The sequence below is a fragment of the Protopterus annectens genome, chromosome 2.part1, assembly GCF_019279795.1.
Source record: "Protopterus annectens isolate FY-2018-M chromosome 2.part1, PAN1.0, whole genome shotgun sequence".
Taxonomy (NCBI): Eukaryota; Metazoa; Chordata; order Ceratodontiformes; family Protopteridae; genus Protopterus; species Protopterus annectens.
In genome coordinates, this window is record NC_056729.1 from 1,023,572,163 (window position 1) to 1,023,598,526 (window position 26,364).

Sequence of the window (26,364 nt, forward strand, 5' to 3'; positions counted from 1 at the left end):
CTGTTGAAAAGTGGTTCATGCAACACTGCCTCCTTCTGAAACCCAAAAAAACAAAACTACTACTCTTTGCTCCTACTCCTAAGTCGTCTATCCCTAACTTCATAGTAACCTCTAGCAATGGCACTAATATAGTCCCTGATACCTCTACCCACTTACTGGGAGTTACAATTGACAACTCCCTTAGCTTCGATGAACACATTAATTCAACAATAAAAACTGTCAACGAAAAATTAGGTGCTCTCTATAGAATCAAGCCCTTCCTTACCCCTCCAGCCAGAATTACTCTTGTGCAGACCCACCTTTCCTCTACCCTCTTCTATGCTTCTGCAATTTATACTAATCTATCTAGAAATAACATTAATAAACTTTCCACCTGTCATAATAACATAGCTAGATTTGCTACCACTGTCATAATCTCAAACAATTGGAATGGCTTGAACTGCATAATAAGCTACTCTATCAGCAACTTGTGATAACCCAAAAAATCCTCTATCACCCCAATAATACACCAATCCTCACTAATCTAATCGCCCCCTACAAAAATCTCCCTACACTTCGCTCAGCAAGCAAACCTCTAGTTTCTAATGTCAAATCAAGCAACAAAGCAGGGGACTCACTCTTTTCCAACACAGTAGGTAAAAGCTGGAATCAACTTCCAACTGAACTGTCTTCACTTGCCTCCACACATCTATTCAAAAAGCATCTTAAAGAATATCTAAAGAATCATTGGCTTTGTCCCTGCTCCAACCCTGACTGATTATACCCAATATACAAAAATTTCATAACTAAACTTGGTTCCTATTGCTCATGCTACTATAGTGTATACTTCCCTGATAAAAGTGAACGTCTACTCTCATCTGATAACTATTGCTCTTTCCCTATCTTCTAACCTCATAACAAAAAAAAAAAGTCTTCTTTTTTATGAGTATCCCTTACTAAAATTGTTACTAAGTGTTTTATTTCATGTCATTTTTTTATTGTATCTAATGATTTTTTTGTAAACTTGTCTACTGTTATATTGTATACTTGTCTTTGTAACTTGCAGGAGCTTTTCTCCCCGGGCCTCTACTGAAAATGGACATATATCCAGTTAGACTAGCCCGGTCAACAAATGTAAAATAAAATAAAAAATAAAAATGTTTTAGGACCACAAATGAAGAAGATCTCTCGTAATGAGGTACACTTGAGATGCATCCTTCTAACACACATTAACCTGCAGCCATTTTCTATCTGCTAACTGTATGCCTTTTTCTTTTCAAAATCTCAGTGATTGCTTTCTGTGGCTGTGTTTGCACAGATTTCTGGGTGGGTGCAATCCACTCTGCTCATCTGCCCAATCCCCAGTCCTACCCACCCTTCTCTACATTTGTGCATTTGCTCCCTCCTCCTACCACTCACTGCCAGCAAACCAAACTATCACAGCACCTCCCCAACCACTATCCAGTCTCTCATCACCTTTTACCTAATAAAATTAACCAGCCTCTCCTCACAAACCACCTTATAACTACATATCACCCCCTCCTCTATATGTCAGCCAATCAAATTAACATAGCACTGCTCTAGTCTTTTACCAAGAACCAATCTCAGCCCTTCAAAATTGCCACATATACTCTAAGCTGATCCTCCACTTTGCAATCTCTGATCAGTCCGTCTCCAGAATAAATTATCTTCCTACTATATAAACCTTTAACCGGGGTACCTGTTTTTCCTGTCCATTCAAGATCTCTACATTCACTCCCATACTATATTTACCTGTCTCTATAGTAAATGTCAGAAACAATCAGCTGTAATTCCTTTTTATATCTTTTGAATCCATACCTAACTTGTTTGGTAGTAGTTCAGCTACTATTAGCTCTACTTCCTTTATACCTGTACCCCCATCATACTCCACTTCATCAGGACAAGGGTGTAACCATAACAAATCCATCAGGACTACTGTGTAACATTACCAAGTTATATTTCTTTCTTACGTTTCATCTCCAATGGATTCCTTCTTGGCATCCACTTCTTTTGATCTACCACAACTAAATTCTGTATATTTCTTACCCTTATTTCTCACTATCAGCATGTATAATAATATTACCTCATTCTGCTGCATTACACTAAACCACAGTCATGCTAAACATTAACATGAGTAGCTTCCTTCTATATCTAGCACTTTACCATCAAACTGCATCCCCATGCTAACCTCACCAACAACTTTAGACTACATCCCTAAACTTATACAACATGCATCTTAAGCACAGGCTGCTTCAAAGTGCCACCTCATGTCCTGTCTCACCTCAGCTTTTCTCTCTGACTATAATACAACTAAGGAAATACTCCACATAACGTCATAACTATTATCTATTAAACTGGGAATAAAACACAGAAACAGAAATGAACATGTCATTAATTATCAAGCAAAGAATTTACGTGTCAAACTTTCAGGTGACATTCACCCAAACCCTGGCCCTTCCATTCTTTCTACCACAAGCCCCCTTACCTCAGCCCATCCACTATATCCACCCACCCCTCATGAGAGTAACAAACATCCTCAAACATGATCAGTACCAGACCTATTCTTTCTCACATAAACTGCCAAATAATATGCATTAAAATACCTGAATTACATACCTGGCTAGGTATCCAATCATCAGATATCCTGGTCCTAACAAAAACTGGGCTTAAACCTCAAATACAATATCATGAAATTTTAACCCCAGGCTACATTATCTTAAGACCAGACAGACCTCAAAAAAGAGCAGATGGCATCTGAATAATAAACCCTGAAACCATTAACTTCTCACCTTACACACAAAATCCCCTTCCCTTCAGTAATGCTGGAATATTAATCTCATTATTGCAAATTAATTACCACAAACACATTTGCATTGTCACTATCTATATTCCACTGGCAACAATAACCTCATACTAGAATACCTGCTATCATGGTCAGCTTTAATATAAACCAAAAAAACATTATTCTAGGTGATGTAAATATTAGTTGGCTAGCCATAAGTGTAACCCTCACATCCAATACTGTTAATCTATAATACTTCCATCCTTGACTGGGCTCTTACATCTGATCCCAACAAATTATTCAGCTCAGGAACTCCCCCCCAACTCTCTCAGTGACCATCTCCCAATATGCATACAAAGATTACCATTATACATACCAAAAACACACACTACAACATGATTTGCAGCCTATCTAAATTTAGTAAAAACTCATTAATTTCAATATTAAAATAAATAAACTGGCATAGTCTAAAACATCTACCCCTAGATGATGATGCATCACACTTTGTTGATACATTTCTCAACATCCTAAGTCAACTGGCTCCTTTAAGGTACAAAGAGGTTACGTTCATCCTTGCCTCCTCGCTTACAAAGTCTACAAAACAAGTAATGAGAAGTAGGGATAAAACCTGGAAAGTCTGGTGCCAACAGAAAATAGAGTCCACCCTACATCAGTACAGAGAACTATGAAACCAAACCAAAACACAAATAGAAAAAAGGTCAAAAGACCTACTACAATGCCTTTTGAGCCTCTCACCACAACAATCCCAAGGTGTTTTGGTTATCTGTACATAGCATGCTAAACTCTGGCTGCCCAACCCAGACTTCTGCTACCAACACCAACCCTAGTCAACCTATAGCTAGCCAATTCAACACTCACTCTGTAAACCCTGTAACTACCCTCATCAATATAAATACACCACACACACACACACACACACACACACACACACACACACACACACACACACACACACACACACACACACACACACACACTGTCAATTCATATTCAACAATGCACTTTCCTGTATCTTCTTTGTCTTAATCCCATTCCTGCCTCATACTTCAAAAACCTCCCACTGAAGCTCAAATCCACCAGTCCAGCTGCTGACTTCCCAAGAATACTTAAAAATAGTTACTGTATCTCTGGCCTACCCACTCTCAATCTTAGTAAACAGCTCCATCTTAGAAAGTGTGTCCCCTTCATCTGGAAAAATGTCTCTTACAACACCTCTTCATAAAAGAGGTAACTCCACTGATCTCAATAATTTCCATCCCAATGCCATTCTATCTCCTCTGCCTCAAATACTTGTAAAATGTGTACAACACAACTTCTCAAGCATCTCACTGACAAATGCCTACTCTCTTAAACCTATCATGGTTTCAGACACCCGCCTAGCACTAATACTGCATTAATACGTTTCACTAACCAAATTAATCAGTACAAGGACTCTGGAAAAGTGTCATCTCTACTCCTTGATATATCTAAAGTATTTGACACCATATCAAAACAGTTACTGTTAGATCATCTAGCTTTACTAAATCTAGGTCATCCCACCTTCTCTTGGTTCCATAGGTAAATGGCTTAAGATAAACTCTTTTTCACATATCTCCATAGGAGTTCCACGAGGCTCAATTCTAGGTTAAATATTGTTCAATATTTTCATCAACAACCTAAACAAATCCACCAAGGAAGTCATTGTCATCCAGTATACAGATGATGTGACAATCACCTTACCTGATCTTCATGAAGAAAAACAAAACTCCTTTTCCTCCATTGAGTGCTGGATCAAAAATTCTTCCCTCCTCATGCACTCCAAAAAAAAAACAAGTTTATGCTATACACTCCAAAGTCTTTTACCAACAGCAAAAGTAACTTCTGTATCTCATTGGCCAAGAAAACTCTCAATGAACTTCTCTGCTACACAAGCCTTCCTGGTGTCACTATTGATGAGCAGCTAATCATTGACCTCCACTTCTAACAAGTAATCAATAACCCAACAAAAATTGGGACTGCTGTACAGAAACAAATACTACCTAAACAAAACAACCGGGTAAACCTTCACTACATCCTTTCTCTTAGCCTCACTGTTACACACAGCAGCTGTTTCCACCTACCTACAACAGATTGCTACTAGCCACAAAGCAAATTCACATCATTGCCTAGTACTAAAACAGCTCCACTGGCCAGAATACCAGTTTAACTAGCCACCTTTCATTCAGTAGTTGTCAATAAACTTGCACCTCAACGCTGTCCAGTCCTGGTAACTATTGTGGAGCCTTCCTAATCAGCCAGACCACTGTGCTCCCTGAAAAAAAACTTTGGCTCACAATCAGTAAATCTCATAGTTCTACCGGAAATTCTATTTACTCTAATTACCTCTTAAAAATCTGGAATTCCATCCCTACCTCTATTAGGTAACATGATAATCTGTACACCTTCAAGTCCATTTTAAAACTCCACTTCAGTAACTCATAGCTGTGCTCCTGTGCTTCACCAGGTTACTTTTCTTCACTACTGTCCTTACTTAGCTGTCTGTCTCTCTGATTTTAACTATGCAGGTATCCAAGCTCTTCCAACTTACTTTTTCATGCCATGTCGTATAGACTAGAAATTATGGGAGCTTGCTTTAATGTACTGCTGATTGTATGCTCATTATTTTTGATTCACACTACTATGAACTGTGGTTTTCCATCACTGTATTACTTTATTAAGCACATCAGTCTTAAATTACTGCAAAGTAACTCTAATTGTACTACTGTCTAATACTGTAATTTTTTTGCACCTGCCAAGGTTTACAGTTTTATTATACGTGACGCTTGTAAGTCTTATACTACTGTAAAAAATGTTCGAACTTAGTGTTTGTGGAGCTTTTCTCCCCAAGCTTCCACTGAAAAGGGGATACTATTTTCTAGTGGACCTTTCCAGTCAATAAAAGTAATCAATAAATAAATAAATTAAATAAATAAATAAATAAATAAATAAATAAATAATAAACTATCATTAGCCAGGAGGTTGATATGATCAGAAAAACTCAAAGCTGGATCTGCCCATGCACTACTCCCTTAAATGAATCCATTTTCAATTGCTGTATACTGTATTAAATATTCACCCTTCAGTCTATAGTTCCCAGTTCTAATATGTTTAGTTTTTGATGTATTTATCAGCATATTATTCTCCTGTACCCAAATTGTCAGTTTAGTCAAGATGGTTTGCCCTATCTGTAGCAAATGTCATCAGCTTACCCATTTTCAGGTCATCTGCATAGACACTAGAGATCACTTAAGATGAAAAAAATGTAGATTTGAAAGATACATCATAAACAAGTATTGGCCTGGGACAGAGCTCTGTGTGAATCCCTGACCGGAACATCGAATTTCACCTGTCCAATTGTGTTATGATACTTGCTGTGTCATATTTGTAAACTTTGCAGCTATCCATCTTGCCAATATTACATTAATACCTAGCTGTTCTAACTTCTTGATCACTGTTTTGTGTATGATATTACCAAAGGTTGAAGTTAAGTCTATATAAATGACATCCCAGTACAATTTTTCATTTACATCTATTATATTATTATAAAACATCTTACAAGTAGTTTTATTGATCTATTTTTAACATATTCATGCTGATCTCTTGTTCTAAGTCCCAGCCTTTCTAATTCTGATAATAATTTATCCAAAACAAACTTACCTTTTATTTTCCACAACAAGAAAGCAAACGCATAAGTCTATGTGCCTCTGGGTTTGTCCTGTTCTCCTTTCCCTTAAAGATGGGTTTAACAAGAGCATGTTTCCAGTCGTGAGAAATCTCCCCGTACTTAAATGACCAAGTGAATAACAGGTTTAATGGTACTGCAAGTGCATGTTAAAGTGTTTGTATGTCATCACTTCTAACTCTAGCTCCTCCCTGTGCTTTGTTTGGGTCCAGTTTGAATAGTTCTTTTTAAATATAATCTAATTTAATATCAGTATTTAAAGTTAGGTGGATGTTACAAACACAATTCTCCTCATTTTGGGGCCAAACTATTGGGCATAAGATTTTGCTGTTGTATCTAAAACCTGTTGTGTTTGAGAATAATTTTTAGAATCTGTTTATCAGTTTGCAGGTCTTTACTTCTGCCAGATATTTTTTCCTGCTCTTGTCTCACAATATGTTTAATTTGTCTATCCAGCTTGTTTATTTCAGTTTTCAAAGTTATAGTACAAACTAGTTTCCACTTCTTACATTTTTTATCCCTTGTTATTACAGAAATATGCTTTCCTGACCTTGTGTGCCTAGATCCTGTTATTTTTTTGTTTGTTTATTTATTTATTTTTCTTTGCATTCAAGAAAATTCCATTTCAAAGCTTGTCAAAACTTGTCAAGATCCTTCTGCAGTCTTTCTCCTGAATGCACCACAACAATTAGTCACACATAGGTACTGTTTAGCTTCCATATAATGTGCTATTAATTTTCTGGGCATTGATTTAGATTTCAGTTTGACAGAATTATCTAGCAGTTTTTTATCCTTTGTGACCCCCATGATCACTGTGCAGTAATGGTGCTGTAAACAAAATAATTTCTAGCAGTTTTTTATCCTTTGTAACCGCATAATCACTGTGCATTATTGGTGGTAAAAGCTTGAAACAAAGTAACAATCATCTGCTTAGGAACATAAACAATGTCTAATAATGTTTCATTCTCTAGTGGATTTTTTTACAATCTACAACAACTGTTGCTTCTGAACATATTTTGTAAAGAATTTCCTTACAGATTTTCTAGAATAAATATTATTCCAGTCTGTTTCTAGTATATCAAAGTCACCAGCTACTATTATTTTTCCCTCCTTTTCTTGCAAGATATGTATGAATTAAATTCCTCTGACACTGGTGATCTATACACTCCAACAATTGTAATTATGGCTACAGCATCTAAGGTATATATATATATATATATATATATATATATATATATATATGTGTGTGTGTGTGTGTGTGTGTGTGTGTGTGTGTGTGTATATATATATATATATATATACACACACACACACATATATATATATATATATATATATATATATATATATATATATACACACACATATATATATATATATATATATATATATATATATATATATATATATATACACACACACATATATATATATATATATATATATATATATATATACACACACACCCACACAAATATATATATATATATATATATATATATATATATATATATATATATATATATATATATATATATATATATATATATATATATATATATATATATATATATATATATATATATATACATATATATATATATATATATATATATATATATATATATATATACATATATATATATATATATATATATATATATACATATATATATATATATATATATATATATATATATATATATATATATATATATATATATATATATATATATATATATATATATATATATATATATATATATATATATATATATATATATATATATATATATGTGTATGTATATACATATATATATATATGGGTCTACTACCAGAGATCGAAATTACACTATTTAGAAATCCGGTAGTAGATGCCACTAATGCAAAAGTGCACTTCACCGAAACTGCACTTTCGCGAACACCACTAGAATGAATGGGCAATGTCCTCCACTGTGGTGCGGTCACAGACCTGTTAGGCTTGTTAGGATAGTGGATAGCCCTACTAGCTATCCACTATCCTTAACCCAAGCCCTAACCCTAAGGTCTGTAACCATTCGCTCAAGTGGTGTTCACGAAAATGCACTTTCGGTGAAGTACACTTTCGTGTTAGTGGACATCTACTACCGGATTTCGAAATAGTGTAATTTAATTCTCCGGTAGTAGACCCATATGTTGTTTGTGTCTTTCGGCTTTTCCCGGTTAGGGGTCGCCACAGCGGAACTCCGGTCCGCTAATGATTGGCAGTAGATTTTTACCTACTGGCTTGCTGGGCCTAACGCACAACCTTCAACGAAGGAACGCCCATTCACGCATGTCACTACACAGAAGACGCTCAAACTGAGAATTGAACGGGCAATGTCTAACTGTGAGGCGACATATATATATATATATATATATATATATATATATATATATATATATATATATATATATAAAAGAGAATTCTGTTTTGTAGTCACAATCTCTTATGCCCTAGCCCACTTGACATTTAAAAAATTGATACATATTTTAAAATGTTGCACTCAGTGAGTAATGTAGTCATCATTTTTCAGTTGTTCTCTCTAGAAATACTAAAGATGTTTTTAAATTATTTATTTATTTTATTTATTTACATTTGTTGACCGAGAGAGTCCAACTGGATTTAGATCCATTTTCAACGGAGGCCCGGGTAGAAAAGCTCCACAGTTAAAATAAACAGACAGTAGTTACATTGGATTACATAGCGATTAACAATTTAACATAGCAATTACTTACAACATATTTACAGATGAAGAACATAGTACATCAGTAGACAAGTAAAATCTTTACCTGTGAAGTACATAACAGACATTAACAAATGTTACAATAAGAAGTTCCTGCTGTATAATAAGTACAATACAATGCAATTTCCTCTGTAAGCAAGCTATGCACCTGTTATTGGATACATTAATTTAGACAGTTATCAACATGATATGGCCTACAAAAATCACAGGTTTCTAAGTGGTTCTCAGAAATATGTACTAAACAGAGTATATAAAGAGTGTGCCTGGTTGCATCCTTGTGCTGGTTCTCCACTGTAAAGAAGGTCTGCATATCTATAACTTCTTATTTACCAAATCGTAATAACAAATGAATAAAAAAGATGAAATACTTCATGGCATACTTTTTTTCTACACATAGCACAGCAGGTGAAGGACCTGACTAAGCAGTTTTAAGGGTTGCCTAGGTTGCATTTCAGTCTCTCAGTAGAATAAAACCAAACAGTGCATTTCTCTGGCTTCCACTGATAGCAGTGAGATGTGCCAGCTTTTGGTAAACTACATTAATTATAAAAAAGGCATATAAGGAGTTCAAGATAGGCATTGTTTTGTGTGTGTGTGTGTGTGTCTGTGTGTGCGTGTGTGTAAGACAGAGACAGAAAGAGAGAGAGAGAGAAAGAGACTGCAGGCAGGGTTCTATAAAATGGTTTATTTACGTTAGAAGGTCAAAAAAAGAAACAAGTCACTTTTCATTTGGGAAGATTGTTGCGGATGTGTTATTGACTTTATATTTATATAGTATGACAGTTTTGTGCAGGTTGAGAAGCTTCACAAATGACAAGTATGACATATAAAGAAGTGCATTTATTGTTCACTCTATCAAACATGTAAATGGCCACAACCTTCTTCACAGCATTTTTCCACATACAAGACAAGCACAAGTTGTCATCCTAGTCAAGCATAGACTAGAGTGACATTTTCAACAAAGGCTGCGAAAAGAAAAGGGCTTATCAAAGGAAACCGAAACGTGTACGCCCTGCTAAGCACGTTAAAGACCGCGGGGTGATACAGCTTGACCTGGAAAAGAAGTATCTGTCAACCTCTAGCATGCTTTCTTTTCCATGTGAGAGCACAACATTTCAAAGCCGATCCTAGCCCTACCTATTATTAAAAAAAAGAAAAAAAAAACATACAGCTACTGTCTGCAACTAACATGATCATACCACTCAGTCTATGAGCATTAACAATCGAAATAGGCCTACTAACCTTTAAAAATTACAAAGAGGAGCACTTTCTTATTTTTCCACAATAGAAGGTCTTTATGTATTAAATCCTATATTGTTTATGGAAAGGATCCTTACTCTCGGCTTACTTTTTTTATTTAATATTTTAAGTGCCCATAGACAGGTCTTACTGCGCGAGGAATCAGTAATCTAAGAGGAGCAAGGCTAAATTTGAGGGCCAAAATTGTAGTTCTATGCCTAAATCACAGTAGCTGAGGAGTATGAGGACAAAGAAGGTTAATTAATCTCCTCAAAGTATGTTATTATTAATAACAATAAATCATGGTTCATAAAGTTGCAAGGACTTTTTATCCATTTTCGCTGCACCTTTCGAAAACTAAGAGCAGCATTATGCAATAATAGCCTCAAATTGTCTTTTACCTGTGGGTCTCAAACTACAACGTTCCTTCCTTCCTGCATAGCATATTGTGGTGCATTGATTACATAGCAACGCCAGCACACAGCGGATGACATTTTCATTGGTATAATAATAATAATAATAATATGCAACAATTCTCGAACATCCCCGTATAAGAGACACCTGCGCCTAGAGGGATTACCTGGTTAAGCGATGCAGTTTGCAACTAACTGCATACAAATGTACTTTACGGTGTGTGTTGGGGTGGGGGAACCAAGGCTTTGTCTTTATTGTTAACAAAATGTACGTTGTCACCCTGTGAAGCCAGTCCTTTTTCTCACATACCTGTTATCACTGTATATACTTCATTCGCATACAAAGCCCGCACGTTTTTATTGGAACTATTCTGCCCCATCCGAAGGTGCGCACAAGGTATGAGTCAAAAGGTAAGTTCGCCAGTGGCCCCCCACCCATATTTTTTTAAGGGCGACCTTTACATGTAGGTGCTGTCTAAATTGTGTCCTTGCGTACAGAAAGTATGTTTAACATTAAGTATTTTTAATTTAAAATTACCCAATGATCAATAGCAAGCCCTCAAGTATGAACCGCAACACTTTTGACACATAAGAGAGTAGCAACAGCTGTGAGGCGCCCCAGTTACTTCGACGGGTTATAATTTACATAAACTACGTTTTTGACAAATACTCTTCTTTGCAAAGACATTAAAAATGACCGTTGCCAAACAGCTTCCTTCCTTCCTAATGGAAGGAGGGTATCAGCTGGGAGCCCTAAAGCTTATGGCTTAACATAAATGTTTAAACGGTTGTTTAAAATTAATTAGAGCTCTCTTTCTTTCTCCCTCTCCAGAGACGCGTTATTACTTGAATAAGCAGTGTTCGAGACCCGGTGCCATCTAACGCATTTGCAAATGTGCTAGTGACGAAATAGCTCACCCACCCTTGTGTTCAGTTGGAGATGATGCTATTCCGTTGCATCAGTACCATCTAGCTTGGAAATCCCACCGGGGCTCCTTTGTGCTGCTTGTGCTCCAAAGGCTGCAGATCTTGTAAAAAGAACGCTTCTGCGTCACCCAAGAGCGGCCACAATATTAAAACATAAAAATCAATTCCTTCACTAAACCGGGCAGGCAGCCACAGAAAGAAAGTGTTTCTGTCTCCGCCATTTTTTCTATCTGAAGGTGAAGGTTCCTCCTTACAAAAGGAGACAGATCAGTTTTGGTAAGTAAATGTATTCTACTGGACTGAAGATTACATTGTTGTTGTGTTGTGTGTTTTCTGCACTGTGTGAATGCCATACACTGTCTGTTTTGTGCACGTAGTGTATTAACTCGCAAATAAGCTATTAAATCCTTAACTATTTGTTACCAGTAAATTATTTTCACCGATATATTAACAGTGTAGAAATCATAAGAAGAGTTTAAAAATAGAACGGGACGTCTTAGATGATTCATTTAGACATTTACCCATGAGGAATATACACAAAGGTCACGTTTAGATGAGGTTTGGGTAACATTATCAATAAGAAATACAGTGGTTTGGTTTGGGTTTTAGTTAATTGTACTGACTTCACATAAACGTGGCAACGAATATAACTTTACAAAATTATTTCTTTTTATACTGCTGCAATTTTTAATCGATGATGTAAACTACTACATGTAACACTGCAGTTTTTCTTCGTATTCAGGGACTAAACCCTTAAGGAACTATTTACATCGGGGAAGAAAGGATGGTGAAACTGGGGAACAATTTTAATGAAAAGAATGCCACAAAGCTCCCTGCCTGTGAAGATGGATTCGACACCATCCCCCTGATCACACCCCTGGATGTCAATCAGCTGCAGTTTCCACCTCCTGATAAGGTAGGGATCTAAAGGGGGATCATTTCTTTGGTTCACTGAGGCCTTCATCCAAAGAGCTGGAATGAAAACAAAAATAATGCTGAACAGATTGCTTCATGTACTCTTTTTTTTGTGGAATGAAGGTTTTGTATAAGATGTAATAAGAGTATTAGTAGTTATTAGTACACAGTTGATTTTATACCACTTTTCCGGAAGTCTTATTTTTTTAAAATAAAATGTAAGAGTTCCCATCTTACATATGCCATATTTATATTTCATTTTCCATTTATATTTCATTGAGCTTCTTTTTTGTAATCATAAGGTGTTGGCAGCACACAATGGATATCTGTCATAGTAGAGCAGCCTTGTGAGGTGCATATAATTGATGCATTTGATTTATTTTATTCAGAAGGACACCTGCATTCTCCCTGTGGGGATTATGTCCTGCAGAAAGGTTTTTGTTATGCAAATGATTTATCTTGCAGCACTTTCCTTGCCCCTGTGGTGAAATGGAGGAACCTAAGGTAAATTTAATTGCTTCAGCTTAGAGAAGAGTAACATATTTTCGTATTTCAGATTAAAATCCTTTAAAAAGGATTATTTTTCAAAACCACCATACCACTGTGGTATGGAATATATTTATTTAGATTATATTTTTCATAATTGCTTTAGTATACACATTGAGGCCTGCTAAGGTGATTTGTGTGCTATAATGTTAGTTTGTTTGATTTTGTTATTAAAATAGTAGTGATATATAATAGCGAGTATATTTGGTCATTCTTTTTATGAGTTTCTGGTTCACCACCTTGCTGCATCTTTTGCAAACATTTTTCCTGCCTTTCTAGATGAATACAATATCACATAAAGGTGGCTTATAATTAATAAATATCTGCAAGTGGTACTGAAAGATGGAAAGGTAATTACTGACCATTTTTTATGCTGAAATATTTTCTGTCCTTTTCTTTATTTTCAAAGTAGAAATCAGGCTGTTGGAACAATACATACTTATGTCCTTAGTTAGGCTTGAAAAAATCTTTAACTTTTACTAATCCATAGCTATAAGGGGGACTTTTTCAATTAATCCTATTTTTGAGACACTTGGTTATAACCACTATCCTTTGAATAATTTTCAGAGATGTATAGTGCTTAAAAGAAATACAATGTTATTTTAAGCAAAATCATGTTCTTGCACTGTAGATAAAGCTTGCTATAGCAATTAGTATACTTTTATCTGTCATGTTTTCTTCACTGTTTGGCAAGCATGTCACCAGACTATGCATAATGAAAAGCACAAAATAAAATATTCTGCTTGGATTGATTTTTGACAGTATGGCATACACCACTGCACATATTTATTAATCTTCAATAGTTTCTTCCTACAGACTCATACTTACTTGGATGTACCAAAAACAAATCCATGTAGGATTAACTACCTGCCTTAATTCCTGAATGCCAAGCCACAGAACCATAGACTTAGCTGTTTATTTCAAACTAGTAAAATAATTTGTAATATTATTATGTATTTAAGGCAGTAAGTGATGATTGCTGTATATCTATTTGGATTTTGTGCTTTGTTTAACTCAATCTCACTTGTATGTAATATATAAATATTAGGAAATTGTTAATTGGTTCAGATTGTTGTGACACAAACCCCACAAAGAAAATGACATTTGTGTTTAGTGGTCCTTATCCAATCAACATATGAAAATTAATAAAATATTCATACATTATTAATTAAAATAAGCATTTGTCATTGCTAAATTGATTTCTCCTTAAATACCCATGCAAAAACTGTAATCAGAACATTGTAAATAGACATTTATCTGAAAGTAGTGTTTTATCTGGCAACAGCAAATTCTCCAGTCCTTCCATGTGTAAGCATGCACCCCTCCATACCCCCTGCCCTAGTTGATCATAATTCAGAGAAAAGATAAATGCTTGCTTTTTAGCACAAAAAAATCAAGTGCTTCCTTTTCTTTTTCATTGATGCAATTTAGAAAAAAGTACAATTTCTGAAGCACATCACCTGAATTAGTTCAATTCAAGTGGTTTTGTTTCCATGGAAGAATCAGCACCATTGTTGAAAATTTCTTTATAATGCATGTGGAGTGCAGCTCCCAAAAGAACATATATGATCAGTTGTCAGAAATGGATAAAGACCTTAATATAACTTTGTATTCTAGTGCTTTGATGCACAGTAAATGACAGATGTCATATTCATAGAATATAGACAGAAAATCACAGTACTGGCATAACCCAGGCAATGCTGCTGGAGCAGAAACTTTAGCTGTGACTACATCTATAGTCATTTTGGTTTGATTAGCAAGTCCATGGTTGTAGATACTAGCCAAAGAGAAGAAGTATGTGTTTGGACTCACCCATCTTGAGGGGGGGGGGGTGTTAGCATTTGGGAATTAGCTCTTGGTAGAGACCAAGCGACAGACTTTCCTATAGGGCACATCTTAAAGCTAAGCAGTGCACTGCAGGCAGCACAGGTGTACATGGAAGCACATACATGGTGTGTGTGTGTGTGTGTGTGTGTGTGTGTGTGTGTGTGTGTGTATGTGTATGTGTGTGTATGTGTGTGTGTGTGTGTGTGTGTGTGTGTGTGTGTGTAATGATCGGCACAGTCACCATTACATGTATGTTGTATGTATGTATGTCAGGGTCCAGTCTGACATAAGGGGACAACAAGTAGACAGATCACTAAAAGCCTGGCTTCTGTTCATCTATGAAAGCTGCAATTTTATTTCCACTCCTAATGCACAAAACTGTAATAATGAACAGAAATTTGTTTAACACTAATGTTTTATATAGGGGGCAAACTTCCTACACCTCACACCCCTGATGCTTATTATAATCACTTATTCAAAAAAAGGCAAATACTTGAGTTTTGCACAAAAAATCAAATATCTGCCTTTCTTCTTTGAATCTGAATAAAAAGCACTTGTTTTGAAGTAGCACTGAAGTATACCTGATTCAAGCTCTTGTACTTAGAGTAAATTACTCCCACAACTTTTTGCAGAAATAAAGCATTACAACTTTCAGTATGTAGGGAACTTGGGGACAAAAAAAATATTAAAAATATTGGCCTAACACCCATAAATGCTATATCTGCTGAGTCTGAATTTAATACTGTATATTTGATAGTCAAGTCTGGTTCAAGTGTTTCAATGCTAGTAGCTTGTAACACACCTGCTCACTGCCACTAGCATAAAAAGCAAATACTTCAATTCCTTCCAGCCACTGGACTCTATAAAACTACATAGTTCTACCAAAACTTAAACTCCAACCCTAAATCTCCTGCCCCAGTTCCCAGCACAGGTTCTTGCTCCCTTACCCTAAACCTGCACTCTCCCCATCCTAACTCTAAATTCCCCAGTTGCACCCTAAACCTAAAACCCTAACCCCTTCCCTAGCCTTAAATTCCATGGCTGCTCCCAAATCCTAAAAATCTCCCCCCACTTCCTAAACTTCCCAGCCCCTAAACCTAAAACCCCCTTCCTGATACCTAACGTTCAGACTCCCTTCTCACTCCCTAAGCGTAAAATTATCCTCCAACTTCCTAAGCCTAAAATCCCCCTACTAGTCTGTAAGCCTGAAATCCCCCTACTAGTCTGTAAGCCTAAAATCCACCTGCTAGTCTGTAAGCCTAAAATCCCCCTGCTAGTCTGTAAGCCTAAAATCCCCCTGCTAGTCTGTAAGCCTAAAATCCCCCTGCTAGTCTGTAAGCCTAAAATCCACCTGCTAGTCTGTAAGCCTAAAATCCCCCTACTAGTCTGTAAGCCTAAAATCCCCCTGCTAGTCTGTAAGCCTAAAATCCCCCTACTAGTCTGTAAGCCTAAAATCCCCCTGCTAGTCTGTAAGCCTCAAATCCCCCTGCTAGTCTGTAAGCCTCAAATCCCCCTGCTAGTCTGTAAGCCTCAAATCCCCCTGCTAGTCTGTAAGCCACAAACCCCCCTGCTAGTCTGTAAGCCTCAAATCCCCCTGCTAGTCTGTAAGCCTCAAATCCCCCTGCTAGTCTGTAAACCTAAAATCCCCCTACTAGTCTGTAAGCCTAAAATCCACCTGCTAGTCTGTCCTACAGCTGCTTGCCTGAATTCATATTTGACTTCCAGAACAAGCAGCAGCCTACATGAGCTGCAAGGCACTTGTGTTCCTTACTTCATGTCATTTGTTTTCTAGTCCCTGGGACTTGGGTACTTGTAATGTTCCCAGTTTCATCTTGTGTATATGCCTTGTGCCTTGGAATTATTTGGTTTACCATAGCGTTCCACCCACCATGAAAGGAAAACTAAAACAATGAGGAACAAGATCACACAGACAAACCAATCAGTAAAAACTAAAAGAAAATTTACCCAAGCCAGATTTTACACTGTGTGATTCCTTAAAACCTCCTGTATTAGGGGTAACATGGGATGGTCATTTGCATATATCCCATGTTCTTCTGATATAAGAGGTTTTAAGGAATCACAAAGTGGAAAATTTAGCTTGGCTAGATTTTTCTTTTAGTTTTTACCCACCATGAAATTAGAAAGTTGTACTCGGTTAACTTCAATAAATAAAAGGGTATTGGTTAAATCAGAAGTGTCAGGTTCTGTTTGCTGATGTGGATACAGTGCCATTCTTTTGTGTTGTCAGTCTGCTTCTTCAATAAGATTAGCAATGGTTTTTAAAGAAATCATTTTGATGACTGCAGGCACAAATGATGTTAACACTGTTAGGGAAATGCGCTTTTTCTATGGTAAGTCTGAAATCTTCTTCTGGGGTAAAAAAATGCATTTGACTACAGATCCAAAACACAATACTTTTTACAGTTGTCTAATACAGAGTTAGTAAACATGAATTGTGCAAAAGTCAGTAGAAGATAAAACTGACAATTTTTACAAGATTATAAACTGCCCTCCATAACTTAATATAGCTAAGGTAGGGTCACATTGAAGTCAATGTATTTAGTTAAACAAGTGGAAATGGCATGGTTCCTCTGAAATATGTGAAAGGACAGTGCCTTTTCTGATGCACTGTTCAAATATAAAGATGTTAGTTTATATATGTAGATATATATATATATATATATATATATATATATATATATATATATATATATATACGTGTGTGTGTGTATGTGTGTATATATATATATATATATATATATATATATATATATATATATATATATATATATATATGGATATATTTATCTAGCTATATATATATGTGTGTGTGTGTGTGTGTATGTATATTTGTGTTTATATATAAATATATATATATATATATATATATATATATATATACATATGTATGTGTGTGTGTATATGTATGTGCATATATATCTATATATATATATCTATGCATATAGATAGATATATAGATATATGCATATGTATATATGGGTCTACTTCAAATCGTCAAAGTTTCAGAACATTGAACCTTACATGATTGCAGAGCAGATCATTAAAGTTCTGCATCATCGAAAATCAAATAAAAAACAACTTTAACTAGCAAACACGTCTTGTTGTATGCTTGCCCCCCTGCACCCCCCACCCCCTGCTACTTAGATATATGAACTCTGAGATCACACTGCGGAGAGGAAAATGGTAAATTTCCCATTCCAAGCTGTATGTTATCTCCATTCAGATCATTCAGTGTTGTAGAACTTCGATGATTTGGTCTTCAGTCATGTTAGGTTCGATGTTCTGCAACTTCGACGATTTGAAGTAGACCCGTATGTATATACATATATACACACACACGCACATATACGTATATATATAGATATATATATATATATATATATATATATATATAAAATGTAGATATACATTATCTATATATATATATATATATATATATATATATATATATATATATATATATATATATATATATATATATATATATATTTATATACTTTTTTTTTTTTGCTGACCAAATCTTTCTAAATGGTAGCTAAATTAAAGCTTTATGCCAAGAATAAGACTTTAATGAGCTTATTTTAGTAAAATATTTTATGACCTTAAAAAGCACTGTGGAAAAATGGTGACATAGTAAGCTCGTGTTTAAAACCTTTGAAAGGTGACACAGGTAATGTGGTCTCAATTATAAGACCAAGCAAAGTGTGATAATTGTGCAACTTTACAATACTTTTGTTATATAACTCTAATATGCTTATAAAGATAGCTAATTAATATAAACAATAACAGGTGTGTTACCTAATAAAGAAAACAGATTTTCAAGGTACAAAAAATGATGTTGTTCTGTGTTTATGAAAGGCAGAATGAGATTGAAATAAAAAGAGTGTTGTAATAGTCATGAAAATGTCTAAAAATTGCAATACTAAAACTTTCATTCAGAATACTTATGTTGATGGTATGAGGCCTTGTTAGCTAAAATGTGGTTTAAAATAAAGTAAATACAAAAACAAATAAATAAATAAGAGTCAGTCTCTTTTTTAATGGCAAACTGGTATGGGCAGTGGTAAATAATGTGCATACCAGCATTCCAATGTGATGAATGACAATGGGGCATGGCCTTTTACCCGTTGCTGTGCTCTTTGTACATGGTGCATTCCACATATATATATGTAAGTAGTTCCTGAAAGGCAGTACAGCATTTTTTTTGTTTGCTTTAAGTAAGAGACATTAGCTTCTTTAAATAGTAAATCGACACCGTGGGATTTGGTATCTTTATTGACAATATGAGAGTTGGAAACGCTATGGCTGCCACTTTCTTTTTCTGTATAAATAAACGTCCCATTTGCAATTCATATGAGATGACAGCGTGGGCCAGCAGTTAACCAGTACTGCTGCTGTTTCACAGTGCTTGGTTCTGTAGTTTGTTTCCTACATGGCATGCCATCTTTTGGAGTCTGCACATGGATATTTGCTGGATGCTTCAGTCTTCACTTATCCCAAAGACACGCTGAACGTGAACTATTTCCAAATTGCCACATGTATGTGTTTAGTATGAGTTTGTTTGCATCATGTGATGGATTGTTTCTCTGCCTTACGTCTTTTGAGATCTGGGATAGGCACCAACTTCCCCATGATCTCAAAATGGATAAAAGTAGCTATCAAGCAATGAATGAATGAATGAGAAGTTGTTTTCTTTAGTTTAACAAGTGTCTATAAATGATACTGCTTATCACTGGAGAATGGGGTAACTACATTGTCAGTTTCATGTTCTGAATGTGTGTATATTTTATTTATTTATTTATTTTACATTTTTTTTTTACCGGGATAGTCCGACTGGATACATGTCCATTTTCAGTGGAGGCCTGGGGAGAAAAGCTCCAAAAAGACAAACTTACAGAGATTACATAAGAAATTAGATAACATTAGAAAATATAAAACAAAGTGATTATGTACAATGGTTTAGTAGTGTTCCCTAGTAGGGACTCACAGTTCTCATGGACAGACACAATTAAAAGCAAGAAATGTTAGATCAGATGCAGAGCTTGGTGACATAGTTACTTGTTATGATATTTACAGATTATGCTTTCAGTTTATAACTTAATCAGGGTTGGTACATGGGCAAAGCCAGTTCACTTTGAGATACTGTTTGAGGTTTTTTTTTGAAGAGACTTTTGGAGGATTGTAGGGTGATATAGTTTGGCAACGAATTCCAGGTTTTGCCAACAAAGTTGGCAAACAGGGATTCACCAGCAGAGTTATTAGCTTTGTGGGTTTGGACCAGTACTTTGTTGGCTGACCGTAGGGTCATGTATATATCATGATGAACCACAAGGTGAATTTTCTTTCTTGCAGGTACTGTTGAAACAGAATGTCATTTTTTTTCTTCTTGTCACATACATTAAAAACAAAAGATGTGAACAGAGTGTGTGGTATGAGTAGTTGTAGATCTGCAGTTTGCTGTGTAGTGCATTCCACCTTTTGCATAAGAAGGGGGGGGGGGCATTTGAATGTGATTATCTAGTGACCAAGAACTAATAGTGAAGAAAAAATATGGCGAGAGAGAGAGAGAGTATCCAGAACTCCTCTCAAACCAAACTGACCTTGCACTTGTGTGTAGAGAAATACAAAAAGGTCTTCATGCTATGTTATTAGTATAATTTGTTCATGCCCTCCTGTTTAATAGTGGCTGCCATCTTACCTTAACTCAAAATGTAAGGGGTGGTATTAGCAGGCATTAGCAAATTTTAATTTGCAGCCTTCCATCTTAAAGGCTTGAGTTGTTGCTTTGTTTATTTATTTATTGATTGATTGATTGATTGATTGATTGATTGATTGATTGATTGATTGATCTTTGATCATTGGGAAAGTCTGACTGGGTAGGTCTTTCTCTCCTAATGACTGTATTAATACTTTTAACATCGAACTTATGAGTAGGGACCACAGAGTGAACAAAGGTACTGTACACCAATTGCCTTTTGGGGATCATAATAAGACTAATGGAGTGAGACTAGAATGGCTCAGTTTTTGTGATTGGTTAAATAAAGATTTTACCATCATAGCTGAACATCACCATAACGTCATTAATTGTGAAAACATTTGAAAGACTTGATTTCTGATTTGGAAAAAAAACTGTTGAGACTGCATAGCTTACAGTTCGACAGTATATTTTTAACTGAATGTATAAACGTGGGTAGCGTTCCAAAAGGTTAGAGATACTTTTAAGTTTTCAAATGGTGTTATACCAGGCACAAAATTTCATAGTAACTTGGTTGAATTGTTTAAAAGACAAGGTTTGGAATTACTGGACATGATTATTCGAGATAACAAGGATAATATTGAAAAGTTATTTATTGAGGTAAAACACTTCAATGATGTTATTATAAATGATCTGTTGTTTTCCAAATACACAAATGAATATGACTATGTGTTTCTTAAGGCTGACTCACATGTTAGAAAGGTCAAGGAGAAAAAGAACAAGAAACTGTTAAGGGACAAGCTTCAATATGAGTTGGGAATGCATTTTCCCTTCATCAAAAGTATTATTTTAAAGTACATACTCCCCCATTGTTACAGAATCCACCCATGAGTTTAGAATTACATGACAATGATTTATCAAATTCTACATCCCCCTAGAGATGATGTATTTCACCAGGACATACCAATTTAAAGAGAATACCATCTAGTGGACCCTTTAGACTTCCCCCTCTCTGTTGTTTGGAGAGACTTGCGAGCAAAATACACTTAGCCCAGAGTGAGGAATTTTCTCCACATGGTTGGACATGCAGGGGGAGTCTAAGAAGAGGTCCACACCCCAGGGGGAGAGGGAGGTACAGGGGGCAGTAATGTTGTAGAACAGTAACTCTCCAGGTGTGCAGTAACAAGTCCCACCTAAACCTCACCCACCAAGCAACCATGGGACATGTTCAAATAATGAATGAATATTCATGTTGATGTCTTCATCAGCTGCATGAATATTCATCGGATATTCGGCACATTAGTTTGAGGGGGCACTGCAATTACCTAATGCTAAAAAAACAGCACTATAACTCCAAGTAATTTTTTTTTTTACATTTTTGCACTGCATCCCCCACACCCCCCGCAAATTAAATATATCAACTCTGTGATTGGACTACATTGAGGAAATGGGTAAATTTTCCATTCCGTGCTGTACCCTGATCTCCATTAAAAACTTTTGAAGTTTCAAAACTTTGATCATATGGTCCCGACCATATGAATTTTGAAGTTTTGATACTTTGATCATCTGATAGGGATCCCTTACATCTTACATTGAACACCTGCAACATTTAATTCATTGAGCACTCATATATTTAAGTGGGTGATTGACAGATATGTAAATCAACAACCAATGTATGCGTGATGTCACTGTCAAATCTGCATGGCAGTAAGTCATGCCTCATTTGCATATGACATCACGGCCATTTGGCATATCAGTCACACAAGGCAATTCCACTTCTGCTCAGACCGACTGAGGAGGTACTGTTCTGCAAAAATGCCCAGGGGGCAATGGAGACACAAATAAACAAATATGTTAATAATTGTTGCAGAAATTTGTTCAATCACAATAATACTGTTGCTAGGTATAACAGTTTCAATATATATAATTATAGTAGCTTAGAATTAAATGATGATTATTTTTCCCTTTTTGAAAAAGGGTTCATCTTTGTCCCCGCACCTTCCTACAATTTGTCTGACACCCTTATTGATTTTAAACTATACATAAGGAAATTGAATTTTGCTATATAAATTTATGGACCAGTAGATGAGCTAGGTGGTTGTATTAATAGACTGAGGAAAAAGAGCCGGGCAATGCCAGCTATGAACCCTTCAGTGCAGGTTTTTTCAAACACCTGTAAAAAAGTGGTCTATATTATATCATCGAATGCTTAAAAAAGCGAACGCTGATTGAGCGACCTAATTTAAGCGAAAGCTTACAATCTCGAACTGTCAGATCAGCGATTTTTTTCCCAGGGAAAAAATCGCTGATCCAAAACACATACACACAACACAAGCACACCAAACAAACAGAAATCTACACACATACACCTAAAATCTGATACCTAACCCTACACTAAACTATGCACACACCACTAACTACCCACTTACCTTAACCCAAACCCTAACCCTAACCCTTAGGTCCGTCACTATCGCACACTCACCTCACCAGCTCCCTAACCCTCACTTAAATCCGCCCTAACCCTCATGTCCACTCAATCGCACACACACCTAACCCGAGCCCTAACCCTAACTCACCTAAATCACCCTAACACTCACATCCACACAATCGCACACTTACCTGAATCCGACCGGTAACTTTCCACCATAACACTGAAAATACCGAAGCAACAGAAACGGACAACCGAATTCTTTCCCTAGGAAAAAAAATCGAGTTTCTGCTGCTTCGATATTTTGCAGTTTCGCGAAAATAAGTTCGATCAATCAGCGTTCGCTTTTTTAAGCGTTCGAGGATATAATATAGACCCTAAAAAAGAGATCTATAAACAATATGCTAGGGAAAAATTAGGGCATCTAGGTATAATTTAACAAAGAAAGAGTATCAGCTATTGCAAGAATTAAAGAATAACAGTTCTATAAGGATCATGAAACCAGACAAGGGTGGGGGAACTGAACTCCTTGACAATATAAGTGGTCCCCATATTACAGGCTGTATAAATGAGGTCCATATGGCATATAACAAAATTGATTTATTCTTGGAAAAAGGTTTATTACAATGCAGTTTGGATGTTGATAACATACAACTTATTGAAAATTTCTAACCCTTTAATACTAAACATTTTTGGAATCCCAAAGATACATAAGAATGTCAGTAACCACCATTTAGACCTATAGTATCAGCAGCAGTATCAAAAACTTATCCCTTTGCAGTTTTTGGTGAATATGATGTTAAAACCTATCCTAGAGTAAAAAACACATATGCTAAAAGATTCATGAGATGTTTTAGGTAGACAAGTCAGGTTTATATGAAGAAAATGTCACCTTTTTAACTGTAGACATTATTTATTTATTTTCATGTATCCCCCAAGATTCTGGCTTAAAACTATTTCATGATGCCTTACTAAATTTTGAATTTTTAACATCAAATGAAATTAGATTGCTTATGGATATTATGGAAATATTATTACAAAATAATTTCATTTGGTTTGAAGGGGAGTTTTTTAAACAGAGTAAAGGGGTAGCAGTAGGGGCAGTTTGTGCCCCCATTTTTTTCAATTTAGTGATGTTATCATGGGAAAGTCAACAAGTGTTTACTTCACTATTTGTTCAAGACATAAACTATAGCTACAACTTTTTGATGACATCTTCATTTTGTGGACAGGCAATGTGTCTCTAATCGCACAATTTATAGAATTTATAAATGGAACTACTTCTTTTTTGAAATCCACTTATCACTGTGATCAAAAATAAAATTGTCGTGACAAATATTACCAAGGGTCCTTCAGGTTTTCCATCAAACATATTTAGAAAACCATTTTTTCTAATACTTACATTTAAAGAGTTATCACCCCTTTTTTTTCTAAAGAAAACCTTGGTAAAGGGACAGTTTGTAAGACTAGCCCATAAGATCTCCGAGAGAGGTCTATTTGAGATAGAAAGGGTTAAATTAGAATGAATATATTTATGGAAAGACAATACTCCCATTGATTAGAATGGGCTATAAGTGACGAGGTCTCCAATGGCTGGGGTAATAGATATATTCCTCTTTTAGGTATTGGTTTAATAGAGCAAGTCCCACAGTCATCCAACATCTAAAACAATGGTGGAGATGGGGATGTAGAGATAACTTATGTAGTCAGTATTTGATTAATGACATAGACAAAGCTGGAAAATCCTTTAAAATGCCATATCAAAGAGCACTGACAATTGAGTACAATACAGGTTCCAAGCTGATTAAGAACATATTATACAAACACTGGTGTTCATAGGTTCATAGTTTAGTACTAAACTAATTGCCCTTGCGAGCCATTTTAAGCCTTGACAATCATCCCTTGTGAGACTCAAACCCTGCACCTTGTGTTTGTAAGGCAAACACCTTAGCCATTAAGCCACCCTCCATGTATTTTGGAGAGTGATGACACACTAAAAGGTATAGTAGGGGATATACCCACCTTCATTCATAAGAGAGACAGCAATATCAAAAACATTGTAGAGACGAACAGGAACAACAATATTTATGGTACAACCTTTGAAAGTACAAGAAAATGTGGCAGTTGTGCACAATGTAAATATATTTTTGAAATGAATTCCATAACATTAAGTAGTAGCTTAAAGTCATTAGTTTATTCGCAAGGAGGAAATTGTCTGAGCAAAGGTTTAGTTTATTTACCCTTATGTTCCACCTGCTCAGAATTCTATGTAGGAAAAACAGAAAGGCATCTAAAAAGATGTATCTGTGAACATTATTATGAAATTTCAAGGGGAAATGAAAACAATGCCCTATATAGACATTCCACTCAGTGTAATGGTTTTAAGGACTTATCCAAGAGATGGCCCTTGGAAAGAAAAAATGAGTTTAAAGAAATATTGTGACAGTTAAAGCTAGATGCTAGCCACTTTCCTGGTTTAAATGATTTTGTCTAATTAGTTCCAGCCTTAAAACTAAAGGCACTAAAATTGTGAAAAGAGGCATTATTTTAACCTATATATAGTTTGATATGTGTATATGATTGTTCATGATATACCAAGTTTGTGTAATAAATTACATAATAAATGATATACTACCTATAGATTTGGATGAATTTTTAAACTTTAATAGTTTTGCATTTTTTGTAAATGTATTTTATTGTTGTACATTTTATATTTAGAGGTTGGATATCTCACCAGCGAAAAGAATAAAGCAGGATTAGTATTTTGCTATATGGGGATAATACTATGAGGAAAAGTTTCAGTATTTTACATATGCTTTTAATACCTTAAACCCCATTGGATAATTGATTGATTTGGAGTCTAACTGACATTATATAATACCTTGAGTGTTATAATTTAATTTATTCTGATGAATTCCTGATGCACTTGTGGATGGAAAGCTATTATTTTGCTTGTATTCAGCTTAAATAAACATTTTGGTTCGGCGAAGTATTTCCTGTGATTTGAATCCTTTGATTTCCTTTCTGGAGTTGGCAGCCTTGACAGGTAGATTAATTTGACCATTTGCTTTTTGTTTGTTTTTTT

General features: G+C 35.5%; 1 protein-coding gene across 1 annotated transcript in view; it reads left to right on the plus strand.

Moving 5' to 3' along the window:
- The first annotated feature begins 11,846 nt into the window (after nt 1-11,846).
- Nucleotides 11,847-26,364, plus strand: part of NSG1 (neuronal vesicle trafficking associated 1) — a 644,022-nt gene continuing 629,504 nt past the window's right edge. Inside the window, exons 1-2 of the mRNA XM_044062605.1 lie at nt 11,847-12,123; nt 12,590-12,763. Of these exons, the coding sequence (XP_043918540.1) occupies nt 12,632-12,763 (132 nt within the window). The 5' untranslated portion in view covers nt 11,847-12,123; nt 12,590-12,631. The remainder of the gene's footprint in view (nt 12,124-12,589; nt 12,764-26,364) is intronic.